Below are 14,959 nucleotides of genomic sequence, written 5' to 3' on the forward strand. Positions count from 1 at the left end.
GAGCAAAAGAATCAACAACCAAGTTGAACGGATGTCTTGTGACGTCCGCCCAGACCAAACGCAAGGAACAAAATGGAAAAAAAGTGGCCAGCATGACAAAATGTCAATCCCAAGGGCCCGAGTTCGATTCCCGGTTGGGTCGGAGATTTTCGCCGCTCAGGGACTGGGTGTTGTGTTGTCCTAATCATCATCATTTCATCCCCAGCGACGCGCAAGTCGCCGAAGTGGCCTCAAAGCCTTGCACCTGGTGAACGGTCCACCTGACGGGAGGCCCTAGTCATATGACATTTACATTTTTACTTCATACACGTGAATCCGGTGTATGCCACAAAAACTACTCCACAATCAAGCATCTAAACTCTACTATTCCAAAAAAAAAGTATGGTTCGAAAGAACAGGGTGCTGAGGAACATATATTGGAGCCCTACGCCGTAGCAGCGAATACTTCACCCTTCCCCTGGTCAGAGTGGCGCATCACGATGCGTTCGGCGACTGAAGTCATGGATGGCAGGAATCTGTTGTTAATGGCGCACGCCCGAAAAATGCAAGTATGCGGTCTCGCGTTCGGCTAATTCGGAACGCAGGTACTTCTCTATGAGCCTCGATGGATTCCAGTCAGCAGGTGGACCCGTTTGCTGGTCTCCTATACCAATTTGACTCTGTCCCGCGACTATGCGTGACGTAATGTGTCAAATGTTTAGACGGCCGACTCAAGACAAATAAGTACACCCATGAATCATTCATTGTGTGTGTGATGCCAGAAGCAGTACCTCTGATGGTTCAGAAGGTGACTGGCACATGCTCCAAGTGGCGCACTAGCAAGTCTCACCGTTTAGGTGGAGACCTGCAGTTCTTTACTAGAAAAGCGCCAGTACAAGAGTGACCTCTTCTCTTTCTCTCCGCGTACCTCGCCAGGACGGTAGCAAAGCACATTTACATCTTAGACTACTCCAACTTTAGCACAAGCCAATCACGAGCTGTAGGGCAGCATTCGCAGATAGCATACTGCTCCTTGCTCTGCATTCGTCTATTTGACCAATCAGAGACTTTAAAGTTGATTGGGGAAAAGAAAAAAACAGATTCAGCTTCGCGGCCTCTTTCCCACGCACTTATGCTGTGTCTTTTCCTAACAACATGACCGGATTGGAACCACACCCCTCCATAAAAAGCTCGTTATCTCCCCTGTTGCATCCATTTGTAAGTTTCCAAAGAACCGCCGTAAATTCGCTAAAAGCCTTGTACTTTCACAAATATGTTTTGTAACCGAGTCTGGACGTCTGGCCGCCAGTGGCCTGTCCCACAGAAATTCGCAGAAAGCTTGCAGTTGTCTCGTCGGCTTCCTGCCTAACAAGTCCCATCCTCTGCTTTAATGCCGGTCTACAATGAACTGCCTTGCCGGTCTACAATGCGCTGGCTATTGCAGCGGCCACTTCTCGGCGGTAGTCAGCCTACTTGGACGCGACCAGCAACCGACCGGCGCCACATAAACGTTTCTGCACAATGAGACCGTGGAACTCGGCAGTCAGCAAATGTTTTCACCCAGGTTCCACAGAAAAAAACGCGCTTCCCTCGGCCATCAGTCGCCGTATACTTTTGCTGCAGTCGTTTAAATCGGTACCCTATTCCTTTGAATGCAGGTGAAGCTTATCGCTATTCTTTCACTAGAGCACACAAGCAAGAGTAACAACTCCTGCTCACCATTTCATCATGATGTATGAAATCAGGTAGTAATAAAGATCATTTTCCCTAAGAACATTAAGCAGCATGACACCAAATCAGAAGCGAGAGTGCCCTGCAATCGATCATATTTTGCGATTTCAAAGTGTGTCGTTGGGCAGAAATCTAATCTAATTGCTGCAAGTGTAATGAGCAGCAATTACATTTATATTCTTGTATGTCACAAATACTTTGCTGTTTATTTCCAGATTCGCTGCATTTTCAGAGACCGTGAATTGGAAAGAACCTAAGAGCACAGCTTAAATTACAGCGAATGAAACGAGCAGCAGTGATATTTGTAGTCTTGTTTGTCACAAATATGCAGCAATCATATTTGTAGCTTCTTTGTCGCAAATATTTAGCTAACATTGGATCCATAACAACGCTTTTGTAAAGTTGGCGGTCAACACAAAGATCGCAAAAAAATGGTTCAAATGGCTCTGAGCACTATCGGACTTAACTTATGAGGTCATCAGTCCCCTAGAACTTAGAACTACTTAAACCTAAGGACGTCACACATATCCATGCCCGAGGCAGGATTCGAACCTGCGACCGTACCAATCGCGCGGTTCCAGACTGTAGCGCCTAGAACCGCTCGGCCACTCCGGCCGGTACAAAGATCGCACTACACAGCAAGAAGTCGATGCCACGCGACCGATTTCCGAATTCTAGTTGCATGGGGAGGTACTTCTTCGTTTTAGTCACTCGTACACAGTGACTTCCGAAAATATGGTGGATAATAGTACAGTGTGGCATCGCATGGAGTGCTGAACAACGTGTCACAGCCTCTCATTGTATACTCTGTCTGGTCCTGCCTGCATACATCGTCATTTCCTGTGAATTATGTGTCGTTTTAGTTTCTATTTGAGACGCGCCACAAAAAGAGTTAACAAACGACACACTCGCAAAGTAAAACTGTGGCTGACACGAGTATTTTCCTGCATCGTTGGGGATAAGAGAGACTTACATGGGACTGCTGGGTAAAGAAAGAAGATAGTGGGGACATTTCTGTTCAAATGTGCGTGAATTCCGAAGGGGGCAAACTGCTAAGGTCATCGGTCCCTAGACTACTTAAACTCACTTATGCTAAGAACAACACATACAGCCGTGCCCAAGAGAGGACTCGGAACTCCGGCGTGAGGGCCCGCATAATCCGTGACATGGCGCCTCAAACCGCCCGGCCACTCTGCGCAGAGGACGTTTCTGCAAATAGTAGATTAGACCTCGTACACAGCGTGAGAATGGTGAATAAGGAAGGAAATATAATACGAAAATCGTAATGAAGGTAATCTTTATTTTACATACTAAAAACCTTGGCACCAAAGTAAATCCTCTTCTTACCTTCCAGAAATTAAGTAAATTATGAAAATAGTTCGAAATCTAAATTGATGCGTCGATAAACCACACTTGAATAATGAACAATAATACATTTCATGTCTTTAATTCCCAGTACAAAACTGGCTCTGAACTGTGATAAAAGGCAATCTGATGATCACACAATTCCGTAATGCTTAACCTTATGTGCTATTACAATGGTGGCATTATTAATGGTGGTATCGTCAGTTTTCCAGGACATATTCTACACTTTCCTGAAATGAAAGATACATAAGCTCTCTCAAAAGTTGAATTGGAACAGTGCTATGATCAGAAAATTGTGTATATTATTGTTTATAAAAATCTTCGCAAAATGTTTAATACTGTCATCTAACTCTTCTTTTGATGTGATAATATATCCAACCACGTAATTACTACATCCAAAATCCTTACACAGTTTCGGTTATTGAAATCTTCGTCAACCTCATAAATATTTTGCCTTTTCTGCTCTATCCAGTGCCATGTTAAATATCCCTGGTAGCCGTATCAGATGTGAGATGAACCCATTTCTTCTTGTAGGAAGGGTTTTCCTATTGTAGAACAGTTATTATTCATCGTGCATATTTAGAAGCAAGCAAAACACGTAGTAATGCAAGCTTTCGAAAACTGCTAGACAAAACGACTTATGATCCTCTTTACACCCTAAATTCTGCGTTACCTGTCTCCTACTTTGGAGACTGCATATAAACACTCTTTCGTACCTTGTTACATAAGTACTCTCAATCGGGAGAGGCTTATTGATTCTTCAACTAATGTAGCTGCACAGGGAGACCAGTTAGCACACGAGTAGCAGAGCATGAACACCATGTGTCATTATCACAGCACAAGAAATCTGCGATACTGGAACACCACAGTGACTATGGACAGCCTACCTTGTTCCACTAAGTCTCTATGATGGCGAATGAGTCGTGGACGCGTCAGTGTAAAATTCGAGAGGCGACTGAGAGAGAGAGAGAGAGGAAACTGTTCGTGCATTTCCGTGCACACCAGGAAGAAAAAATGCCCGCCAAAAGCCAAGCGCTGATTTTTTTTAGACTGTCGCCAATCACTGACATACCGGTTAAGCCACAAAAAGCCTCTTTCCTACCCTTCCCCATTCGTCATGACTAGCCTTCTACACTCTAGGGCCAATAATGTTTCAAAAATATGACTATTGACACCGATCATCTGTAATAAATAGAGTCACCTTTTCTCCACCAGAACGAATCTTGCCCTGAAGAAGAACCAGTCTTATCGTGAGGAAAGCCGTTTCAGTACTGTCGAAATGTTGGTTTTAACTCTATAATTAAAGTACCTTATACAGTGACTTGGTGCAACACCCAGAAGAGTTTTAATCATAATGTAGGTGCAAGTTTCATCATTGTTAGGCTGTATAACAATAACTGAGCAAACTAAACTGAAAAGCAGAAGCTCAAATCGGAGTAAGAAAATAGGTTCACGTCAAAACGTGAAGCTCCTGTCAGAAGGATGCCTCGAGGACTATAAGTGAAATATGTTTGGCTGAAAACACAAAATTTATTTTTATATACAAGATAAAATTAGGAGAGTGCAACATTTCATTAACATTTAAGTCATCAGAGATTGAGCCCAAGGTTTGACAAGTGTAGCCCAGGGAACTGTTTTTAAGGGACCATTTAGGAACTCTCTTTAAGTGAGTAAGGGAAATCGGCTAAGGTCCTTCGGAATTCTTAGTGTTTTAATTACTGAAATGCTTCGTCATGAAAATGGGACATCTCGGTGGTTTGGTGGGATGGAATACCGCTGTGCAGTCGGCTAGTAGAAAAATAGCGCAGTGAGTAAGGCGAGACGGGCGGCGGCAGTTACGCCAGGTGTGGGGCGCCGTCAAGGCCGGGAGCGCCGCGCTGACCCAGTGGTCCACTAGGGGGCGGCGGCGCAGCGGTATAAAGAGGCGCGGACAGCGGTCCGTCGCCACAGTCCGCTGTACTCACACCTACCCAACATGTACAAGCTGGTAAGTCCTAACGTCGACTCAACAAGTTTCACTCCATTTTACTTCTTTTCTCTCCGTAACTTATCTTTTCGTGAAGTCTCCATGTAGAAATAGTAAACACCCAATCAGTTGCAAATTGAAAGGTCTATTAAAACCCCTTTACCATGATTTCAACGCTCACAAATGCATCTTCTTCAGGAGGAGAAAGTGGGCAACTGGGTTACATGTTGTCAAAGAGGTACGTCAAAACATAGCCCTCACTAACTGTACATTGGCGAGGAAGTATCGTACGACAACAACCCACGTTGTGCATGTTTTAATTTAATATGGAGGTAAAATTTCATATTTCAGGACGCCTTTCGACTACATTTTAACATACCTCTGTCACAGCTCGTAATCCAGTTGTCCATATTTTACTTCTGAAGAACACGTTTTTATAAACGTTGAAACCATGATAAATGGGTTTTAATAAACCTTCCAATTTGCAACTTAATGGTTGTCTACTATTTCTACAAGGATATTTCATTCGACGTTTGCTGCTCCAGCCATGTAAAAAAAATGGTTCAAATGGCTCTGAGCACTATGGGACTTAACATCTGAGGTCATCAGTCCCCCATGTAAAAAATTTTAAAACTTTCTTGAAGTCTTTTATGTGTCTGCGTTCTTCATAAAGTAAAATAATCAATCTTTTTAAATCATTTGTCATCTGATTCTCCTAGTATAGCTCAACATGTAGCTGAGAAGTGAGTCACACAATGATAAGACTGACGACCATTTCTTCGGAAAAAAGCGCTCCCTGCAAAATTTATAAACTGTTTTCCACAAGTGGCTGGCAAATACCAGACCAGTCCAAAAACTCGTCCTAGAAACGATGCATATAAATAAAATGCGTAAACACACTGTAAAAAACTGATACACTTTGCGGACAAATAAATTTTTCTTTCCCCGAGCTTAGTGTTAATGGTGCGTGGTGATGACAGTAGTATCTACCCATAGAAAATTGTTGTTATTGAATGCGTAGCCATAATGCTGGGAATGGGAACAATTTCAGAAAATAAAGAGGTTGAGGGTGAAAGAGAAATAAAGAGAAAGAGAGAGAGAGAGAGAGAGAGAGAAATAAATAGAGAGCTCCTACACTTTCTCGCCTTATCTATTTTAATGAAACCATTTCAGCGTAGATAAATTCTTCTAAGATTGCCTGTGAAATGTCTTAGTCGTTGAATATGTAACTAGGGATTTCGAATACTTGTTGTTTCTGTAGTAATTCACTCATCTACTACTGTCCGAGCGTTCTAAACTTATTTTTATAGATATTCATGGGAATTAAATATTTAAGTTACCTTTTTTTTAGATTTTTCATCGAAGTCTGAAAATTTTGCTTATTTCGAATGAACGTGATATGTTCTTGGGCAGCACGATTTCGTGTTGAGGTTGTTACAAATTATTATGGAAATTATCCGCCTGCTTATCTGGACGGTAATGTGCTTCCCTTCCATCCAGCGGGCCCGGGTTCTCTTCCCGGCAGGATTGGAGATTTTCTCCGCTTGTGGACTGGGTATTGTGTTGTCCTCCTCATCAGTTCATCGTCATCACCGGCATGCAAGTCGCACAGTGGGGCGTCGAATGAAATAATGCTCGCACTTGGCGGGCGAACGTACCCGGATGGGGCCTCCCGGACAGCAATGCCATAAGATCCTTTCATTATGGAAATTGAAATAGTCTCATCCTCCAAGAGGATCATCATTATTAAAATATAACGGGCTCTTGTGCCGCGGTCAGATGAATAGCATGATATCTTGTTGAAACCAATAGTTTGGCCCCCTTTCAAAGGATGAGGGGGCTGGGGCGGCGGGAGGAGCGGTGGGAGTGGTAGGGAGGGGGTTGTAGCTCTAGCACACGGCAACGGAATGTTAGTTCAGTTAGAAGTACCCCCCCCCCCCGCCCCCTTTGAGCAGGTCCTCCGCAGAACGGGAATGGGCTCCAACAGTTCCAATAAGAAATTCATCAGGCTATTGCATAATAGTCCGAAATACTTCAGTAAGTTTGACTTTTCCGGGCGGTTGAAGTTTGCATTCTCCAAATGGATCACCATTAACGACGTCACATTTTGCAACGCCTACAGAATATTTACTACGAAACTTATAAGGTAAGCACTGTTTTCGAAATTCGTTTGTGATGTTCTTCCAACCTTACTACAAAAGCCTTCCCAGAATTTGAAAAATAAGCATTGGCATCGTAGTACACTGTGTTCCGTCTCAGTGATTGAATCTATTTTACCCGTCAGTCGATTTAGTGGAACACTCTCTGTAACAGTCTAAATTCGAGATAAAGTCCCTTTTCAGCGTATAGCTTTCATCTGATACGAAAGTTTAGATGCACATAGTACTCTTTAAATCAATAGCGACGAATAAAAAAAAAACCTGAAACGTTAAGTTAAAATCTCGTACTTGTTTTCTGTTATTATGTACATAATTATTTAGTTGTCCATATTCCTTGCTTTCTGGAGAGGACAAATAATCATAGACGTCTCCACAAAATACGAGTATTTCAATTATTATTTTTAAGCCTAGAATTTGAATCGCAGTAGTTAGGTCATAGTCTCTGTGTGCTCTTTAATGATATGTAATACAAAATCTTATATATAAGGGGCGGTCAAAAAGTTTCCGTTCGAAGGCCATGCAGTCCAGAATCGGTACCCAATCAGAGAAAGTCGCCGTAAGCATTGAGCTTATCATCTCACCGACGCACCAGGTTGAAGACACTCGTTTAATAAAACACCATGTGCTACTGCGTGAAGAAGTCCATAACTGCCTTTTGCACATCCTCATGCTACGGGAATTGTCGACACTTCAAGGCCTCAATTAAGGAATCTGAGGATACATGAGGACTGTTGGGCGGATGTTCGAGTGAATTCCACTTGAGTAGTCGTAACTTCAGCGTTACGACATTTGCGATATGGGAGTGTGCGTTCCCTTGACGTATCACTACCCCTTGTCGCAAGGAACTTGGCGCTCCACTACGCAACAGTGCTTTTCGGCAGACATGCCTCTCCATACACATTCCACATTCTCCGATGCATGTTTCCCGGTGTTAGTCCTTCGGCAACCCGTGTTAGTCCTTCGGCAACAGAAGAAAGTATAAAAGCACTTTGATACTTTTTGGACTCCTATTATAACAACGTCACCTTAGTTCAACTGTCTGCATGTACGGCATTCAGGTCGGAAAGACACGAATATGCCACTAATCCGTTGCGTACATCTTGGTGTTTATGTATTCGCATATAACCTGCAGCAACGCCCTCAAACGGATTTTTTTATCGTTCCTTACATTTCGGTTTAATATCAAATTATCATCTTTTTAAATGTCGCTTTTTCGTATTACAGCTTGTTACCTGTTCAACTTCTATCTGATTATATAACGTAGCGTAAAATTTTAGATTAGTATCATACATTACAAAAAAACGTAACGTGAAAGAACCTAGCACTCAGACAAGCTCGTTGATAACAGAAATTTCTGTAAAATGATGAGTTCTTAAAACGTTAGGTGGTCCATTCGTAACATGTCTATTTCAACTGACTATCGAATTACAAATCATAAATACTTCTTAAATTTTTTGACAGCGATGGTTAATGGAGGTAAAACACCTTTTGGCACATGGTCTTCATATACATATCAATGTTTCTTGACTTTATTTCTATGCTCTGACTGGCGACATTACAGAGACCAGTTGACGTACTTTTTCGAAGGTGCACAGCAGTGTTTTGATAACGTGACGGCCAAGCTTGCATCAACATGTAGAAAAAAAAACTGTATGTGTGCTTCTTTCATTGTGAGAATATGGTTTCATCCAGTACTGTGAAAAAGTCAAATCATCAACTGTGTACGACCGGCAGGTGATCCTGATGTGCGCTGTGGCCGCCGCCCACGCCGGCTACCTGGGAGGCTACGCCGCCCCCGCCGTCGCCGTGGCGCCTGCCGTGGCCGCCCCCGCCGTCGCCGTGGCCCACGCCCCCGTGGCCGTGGCGCCCGCCGCCTCCTCGTACGCCAACACGTACCGCGTGTCGCAGACTGCCCGCCTCCTGGCCGCGCCCGCCATCGCCGCCGCCCCCGTGGCCTACGCCGCCCCCGCCATCCACGCACCAGTAGCCTATGCTGCACCTGCTGTCGCTGCTCCGATTCTCAAATATCACTAAAATCTAACTTGTGTCTTGTCGACAATAAAGTGGAGTATTTATTACAATCAGTGTCTTCAAAATTACACCCTGACCTATCATACGTAATTCGTTACTGGCGTCAATAATGGACGGCATGTCCATTCTTATGCATAAAAATGGCAACATTAATTAGCATTCGCCCACACTTAATTACTGTTATGCACGCAACCAAAACTTAACACTTTCTATCCTTCAAAATGAAGGAAAAGCGTTTCCTGAAACCAGACACCACAAACCTGTAATCCCTTAGAATATTTCATTTTTGACATGTAACACATTACTTAATCCAGCAATGTGGTTGAGTATTCAGCATGTGAGTCTTTCACGCACAAGACCCATGATCGAGTTCTGATGCCGCCAAGAATTTTTCTTGCGCCAGAATTCGAAGAATGTTCACTAACCCTAATGAATACAACTGGCGCGCTTCTCCGAAAGATCGAGTTATCTTTTAATTTTAAAAGTAGATCAGTGACAATGAAAATAATGTACTGTTCACATTCCCCTTCATACCTACGTTAATAACTCCATGGGTTAAATACCAGGTGATCAGCAACGGGCTGCAGCCTAGATCTGATCAGTGAATTTAGCTTTACATCATAATTTTCTGGATTAAATGGGATAAATTCAGGATCTACCAAAATTATTTAATGTTGAAAGAATATTGAATGATGTTATCGACGCAACTGTACTTGCTGCTCAGACCTTTGTATTTTACTCATCAGTCTGAAAACGCGGAGATTTATTTAAACTGTCAAACTAGTTGCGTAAGGAGGATTATGTGCATACATCACTGTATGTCTGACAGGCCCGTGAGCTGTAATCACCTCTAAGAAAATCGGACCGAGAATGAAGAAATTTATGAAACCACACTACACATTCACAACAGTTACATAATCTGAGTGCAGTGGATGTTCCTGCAAACGTACGGCATATAGAACCACATACGTGACAGTTCTGTCATGCATTCACATCACGGTGCAGAGTAAAATGTGCCTCGTCACTCGAAAGAATATTTCTCAGCCACATGTCATCAGTTTCCATGAGTGTCGAAAAATAAAGAGAAAAGTCACGGCGTTGCAGCCTATCTTGAGGCATCATTTGGTGACTCTTGTAGGAATACCAGTGTAAAATGCGCCGTAAAATCTTTTGAACTGTTGGAAATGGAAATGAGCGTTTGACGTCATCGGCCAGGAGGCCCCTTGCAGGGCAGGTCCGGCCGCCTTGGCGCAGGTCTTATTACATTCGACGCCACATTGGGCGACCTGCGCGCCGGATGGGGATGAAATGATGAAGACAACACCCAGTCTCTGAGCGGAGAAAATCCCCGACCCAAACTGGAATCGAAGCCGGACCCATAGGACGGCAATCCGTCACGCTGACCACTTAGCTATCGGAGCGGACTTTTGAACTGTTGACCAGGTCAGAGAGAATTTCCGTGACATAGCTGAAGCACTGGCTGCAGAATTTGGGGCACGTGCTGCGCGGTTGGCAACAGTTGCAGCAACTTCACCAACATCTGCCACGTGAACGGGCGATCTCCTCTTCCTGCTGCATCAATCTAATTCACCTGTCTCTTCAAATCTCTTCATCATTTTCTGTAGCCCATTTACTGACGTGGGGCCTCTTCGCAGCTGTTTTTGTCGCCTTCATTCCCACGCTGCGATTGCTGCCGTTCTTTACCAGCAGTGCAAGATCTTCCTTCTCAGTAGACATTGCACTTCGTGCGGAAAACTTCAACCTTCTTAACCCTTCGCCAACAGTCAGTTCAAAAGAAATCAACATGCATAGCCAAGTGGCAAACAGGATACTGACGCCAAAACAAGAGAGAACAGGGAACATTTCCAATTCTGACTGCCAGCAGCACCATATTTTCACCCTGCAGTAGAAAGCTGAAGTGCTGCTCTCTTTTTTTCAGTACACTCCGCAAGCGCGCCGATTAATGACCGTATCTACGATGTTTCAGCTTCCTGCAGTGTACACAGCACGCACTGCAGGACTTAGAACCCAGTGAGTTTAACTACAACCAATCGGTACATGGAATGTACCTAATTAAATCCATAAATAAATCACTTTAATTTGCCACTACATGCCTTTTTGCAGTTTGGGTGTGATGCCTTTCTATTTTCTTGTTTCTGTTCACGTTTATATATATGAATAGCAGTGTTGTTATTATTGTCACTGTACATAGATTGCAGAGGGAACTGATGACGAAAGATCACCTGATTGCGGCCATCATCTCAATGAGACAATTTAAAATAGTACTTGGTGATTTTAGTGTTCACTGCTCACAATGGGACATGGAGATGGAAGAAAATAGAAAAGATGAGCTGTTTTCCGAAATCATAGGTGAAGGAAGTCTACCTTTATTCAAAGGTAGATCACTTACACGGAACCCTGTGCCTAATTATTTAGATAAAATACATCACTGATCTGTGTTTCGTTTTGGCTTTCTTGGTACTCTATTTTCGTGGTAGCAGCCGAAAAACACCGATCAGATCATATGCCGATCGTTGTTTACTGCTGTGACAAAGAAATCGGACGTCACCCATACAGTTAAACTAAAAAGTCAATGAGAGTACACATAAATCAACTATACCAGAAGAAATTCGAATTTTATCGGCTGTTTTAAAAAAATGAAGAAGCTTTGACCGTGTATATGTGACTTCATAGTAGAATTTTTGCTCGACAACCTACTTAGCAAACTACACTCTCGACGTGACATCGAAGTTCTTCGCGGCGGCATATTTGCGAAAAAAATTTCTCGGTGTCCATACCGCGCCGAAAATGAGTTAAAGCTCCAGCTTTCGATGATAAGAACGACTTTCTTTGGCGTTCAAACCTGTCATTTCTCGAGGGTACCGCGCCGAAAATGAGTTAAAGCTCCAGCTTTCGATGATAAGAACGACTTTCTTTGGCGTTCAAACCTGACATTTCTCGAGGGGACGTGGCTTGGTATTCTAAGAGCTACTCACCGATTGACGTCACTTGGAGAGCGGGATTGGGATGCACAAATGCAGAAAATCGTCAGTGAGGCAGTAAATCCCCTATCCCCCACCGTTTCTGAGGGCTCAAAGTGGAACGGCGACCATCCGCAGCATCACATATCCCACAATAATTATGTTTGTGGTCTTATTACTTTGAAAACGATGGATTTCAAGTACTCGTACCGAGGCACCAATCAGATCGTAACCTCCGTCTCTGTAAAAATTTCTGGTGCATATCCGAACTTCTATCGCTTCTTTTATTACTCAGACCAAGTATGTCGATGAGTGGGAAAGGCTCTTCGTACTTCTGAAGTGGTTTTTATGCCCTTTCGTAAGAATATATTCCGCTATGGAATATCAGTACCTGATGCGGTGTCTATGTTCAGTGTAGCTATTCTCCCGACAGGCAGTTAATTTTGGCAGCCAATTTTTCCCGGTACAAAATCGGTGTCGTTTTGTCGCAATAGAATCCCAGCGGACCCAGACAACCAGTAGCGTTAGCTACCAAGACCAGTACTCCCCTTCGGCCTTAAACAATATTCAGCCAGTCGAGGAGGGATGCCTTCGCATCGATAAATCGCGAATTTGCGCATACGAATGCCTCTTCATTAATTAACGTTCTTTCAGTCAAGCCACCGTCTTTCACGCTTCATGGCGTCATCTCGTTCACGAGAATCGAGGGGAATACCATGTTCTAATGTTCCAGGCCAGACAGTCAATAATTACAGATTCCTCACACCACAGTCACTGGGATATGACTTGCAGACTGGCCACACTGAGGCAGAGTCGTATGATAAACGTTTCTTGTTTCAGCAGGCTCACTGTTCGTGTTCGGTTACGACGACTTTCAGGCGAATGGCTGCTCACAACATGCAAAAAAATGGTTCAACTGGCTCTGAGCACTATGGAACTTAACATCTATGGTCATCAGTCCCCTAAAACTTAGAACTACTTAAACCTAACTAACCTAAGGACAGCACACAACACCCAGACATCACGAGGCAGAGAAAATCCCTGACCCCGCCGGGAATCGAACCCGGGAATCCGGGCGTGGGAAGCGAGAACGCTACCGCACGACCACGAGATGCGGGCCTCACAACATGCACTGCGCTACGAACGCTAGGTGGCAGGGCAGTATTATGACAAGCGTACGTTCACATGGGCTTCCATGGGAGGTGTGGTACTAACCGAATACACCACGACAGTTGTAAATTAACTGAGCAGTACTATGGACCGCCTGTATCCGTTCATCCTCCGTGTCTTTCAGCAGTACAGTTGTCCCTCTCACAAGATCAGAATCACAGAATCATGCTACAGTGATCAAAGGAGCATCCTGAGGAACTTGCATTGATGTCTTGGCCAGCAAATTTTCCTGATCTCTAGCATATGGAACACATCTGGGACGTTATCGGGCGTCGCCCTCGCACACACAAACTGTCGGTAACCTGCGCGTACCATATTGTGCTATACACCTCTGGAAATATACCAAAAGCTTTAAGAATTCATGGCGGACGGCATCGTTGGTGTTTTCGTTGCAAAGTATGTGGTCGAAATGTTCTGGGACATCACTGTAGCATAGGCAACTCCATGTCTACAGGGTGTCCCACAAAAGTTGCGACGAATCTCGAGGGGTTGTAGAGAGTGTCTTGAGGAAGAAATTGAGGATGCGAACTCGCGTCCGGAAACGTCATCCAACGACGCTGCAGAGCATCGAAGCAGTAGACGCCAGCGCCTGCCACCGGGCTACCTCTTCTATAGAAAACATGGGTTTATCCGCTGACTGGCCGTAGGAGGAACGTCTCCTTATGTTGTTTGTTATTCAGTGATCGCGGCTGATTGCCACGATCGCCAGTAGAGAAGATGAAGCTACCTGCTGTGTCTAAGGCCTAGTTCCCTATGAATGTGATGCTCTGTTTCCTCGGTAGATATCGGTTTTCGACATGGGTTTCCACTTGCAATTCATTTTTCTCCTGGAACCCTATAAAATCTTCAATATTTTTCAGTATACCATCATCCACCCACCGAAGCAACCAAGCATTGAATTCGTAGGAGGTAAGGCCTGTCTAGACAGCAGCTAGCCCCATCCTGAATGGCGTTTCCGATCAGGGGTTGCTATGCTCGATTTGTTCTTCAAGACACCCTCTACAATCCCTCGAAGTTTGCGGTAACATTTCTCAGACACCCTACATATGATGGAAAGGAATAATTACTTTCACAAAGTTTAGAGTCATGTGTCGTGATAATTCAACATATCTTTTTTAATTATTTTTGTTGTGGCGTAGCAAGACAGCCACGCCACTCGGAGGTAGCCGAAAGGCACGCGTACACACACGCCGGCTGGCGTGAGTTCTGGAACAGGATAAGTAATTGAATGCTAATAAGAAAAGTACGTATCTAAGTTAATACTCAACTTTAATGCATCCTTGTGGTACATCGCTATTGACGATACAAATTAGACTATCTCCAGATACGGTTAATTATAATCACTGTAAGGCTAATGACGCCTTGCTAGGTCGTAGCCATGGACTTAGCTGAAGGCTATTCTAACTGTCTCTCGGCAACTGAGAGAAAGGCTTCGTCAGTGTAGTCGCTAGCAAAGTCGTCGTACAACTGGGGCGAGTGCTAGTCCGTCTTTCTAGACCTGCCATGTGGTGGCGCTAGGTCTGCAAGTACTGACAGTGGCGACACGCGGGTCCGACACGTACTAATGGACCGCGGCC

At 44.0% G+C, this 14,959-nt stretch overlaps 1 protein-coding gene across 1 annotated transcript; it reads left to right on the forward strand.

The window, feature by feature from the left end:
• The first annotated feature begins 5,005 nt into the window (after positions 1-5,005).
• On the forward strand, positions 5,006-9,263 carry LOC126175297 (cuticle protein 12.5-like). The gene is made up of 2 exons (XM_049921964.1): positions 5,006-5,062; positions 8,935-9,263. Exons 1-2 carry the CDS (start codon positions 5,051-5,053, stop codon positions 9,232-9,234), a joined length of 312 nt encoding a protein of 103 aa, XP_049777921.1. The 5' UTR covers positions 5,006-5,050; the 3' UTR covers positions 9,235-9,263.
• Positions 9,264-14,959: the final 5,696 nt, after the last annotated feature.

The sequence above is a fragment of the Schistocerca cancellata genome, chromosome 3 (genome assembly GCF_023864275.1).
Source record: "Schistocerca cancellata isolate TAMUIC-IGC-003103 chromosome 3, iqSchCanc2.1, whole genome shotgun sequence".
Lineage (NCBI taxonomy): Eukaryota > Metazoa > Arthropoda > Insecta > Orthoptera > Acrididae > Schistocerca > Schistocerca cancellata.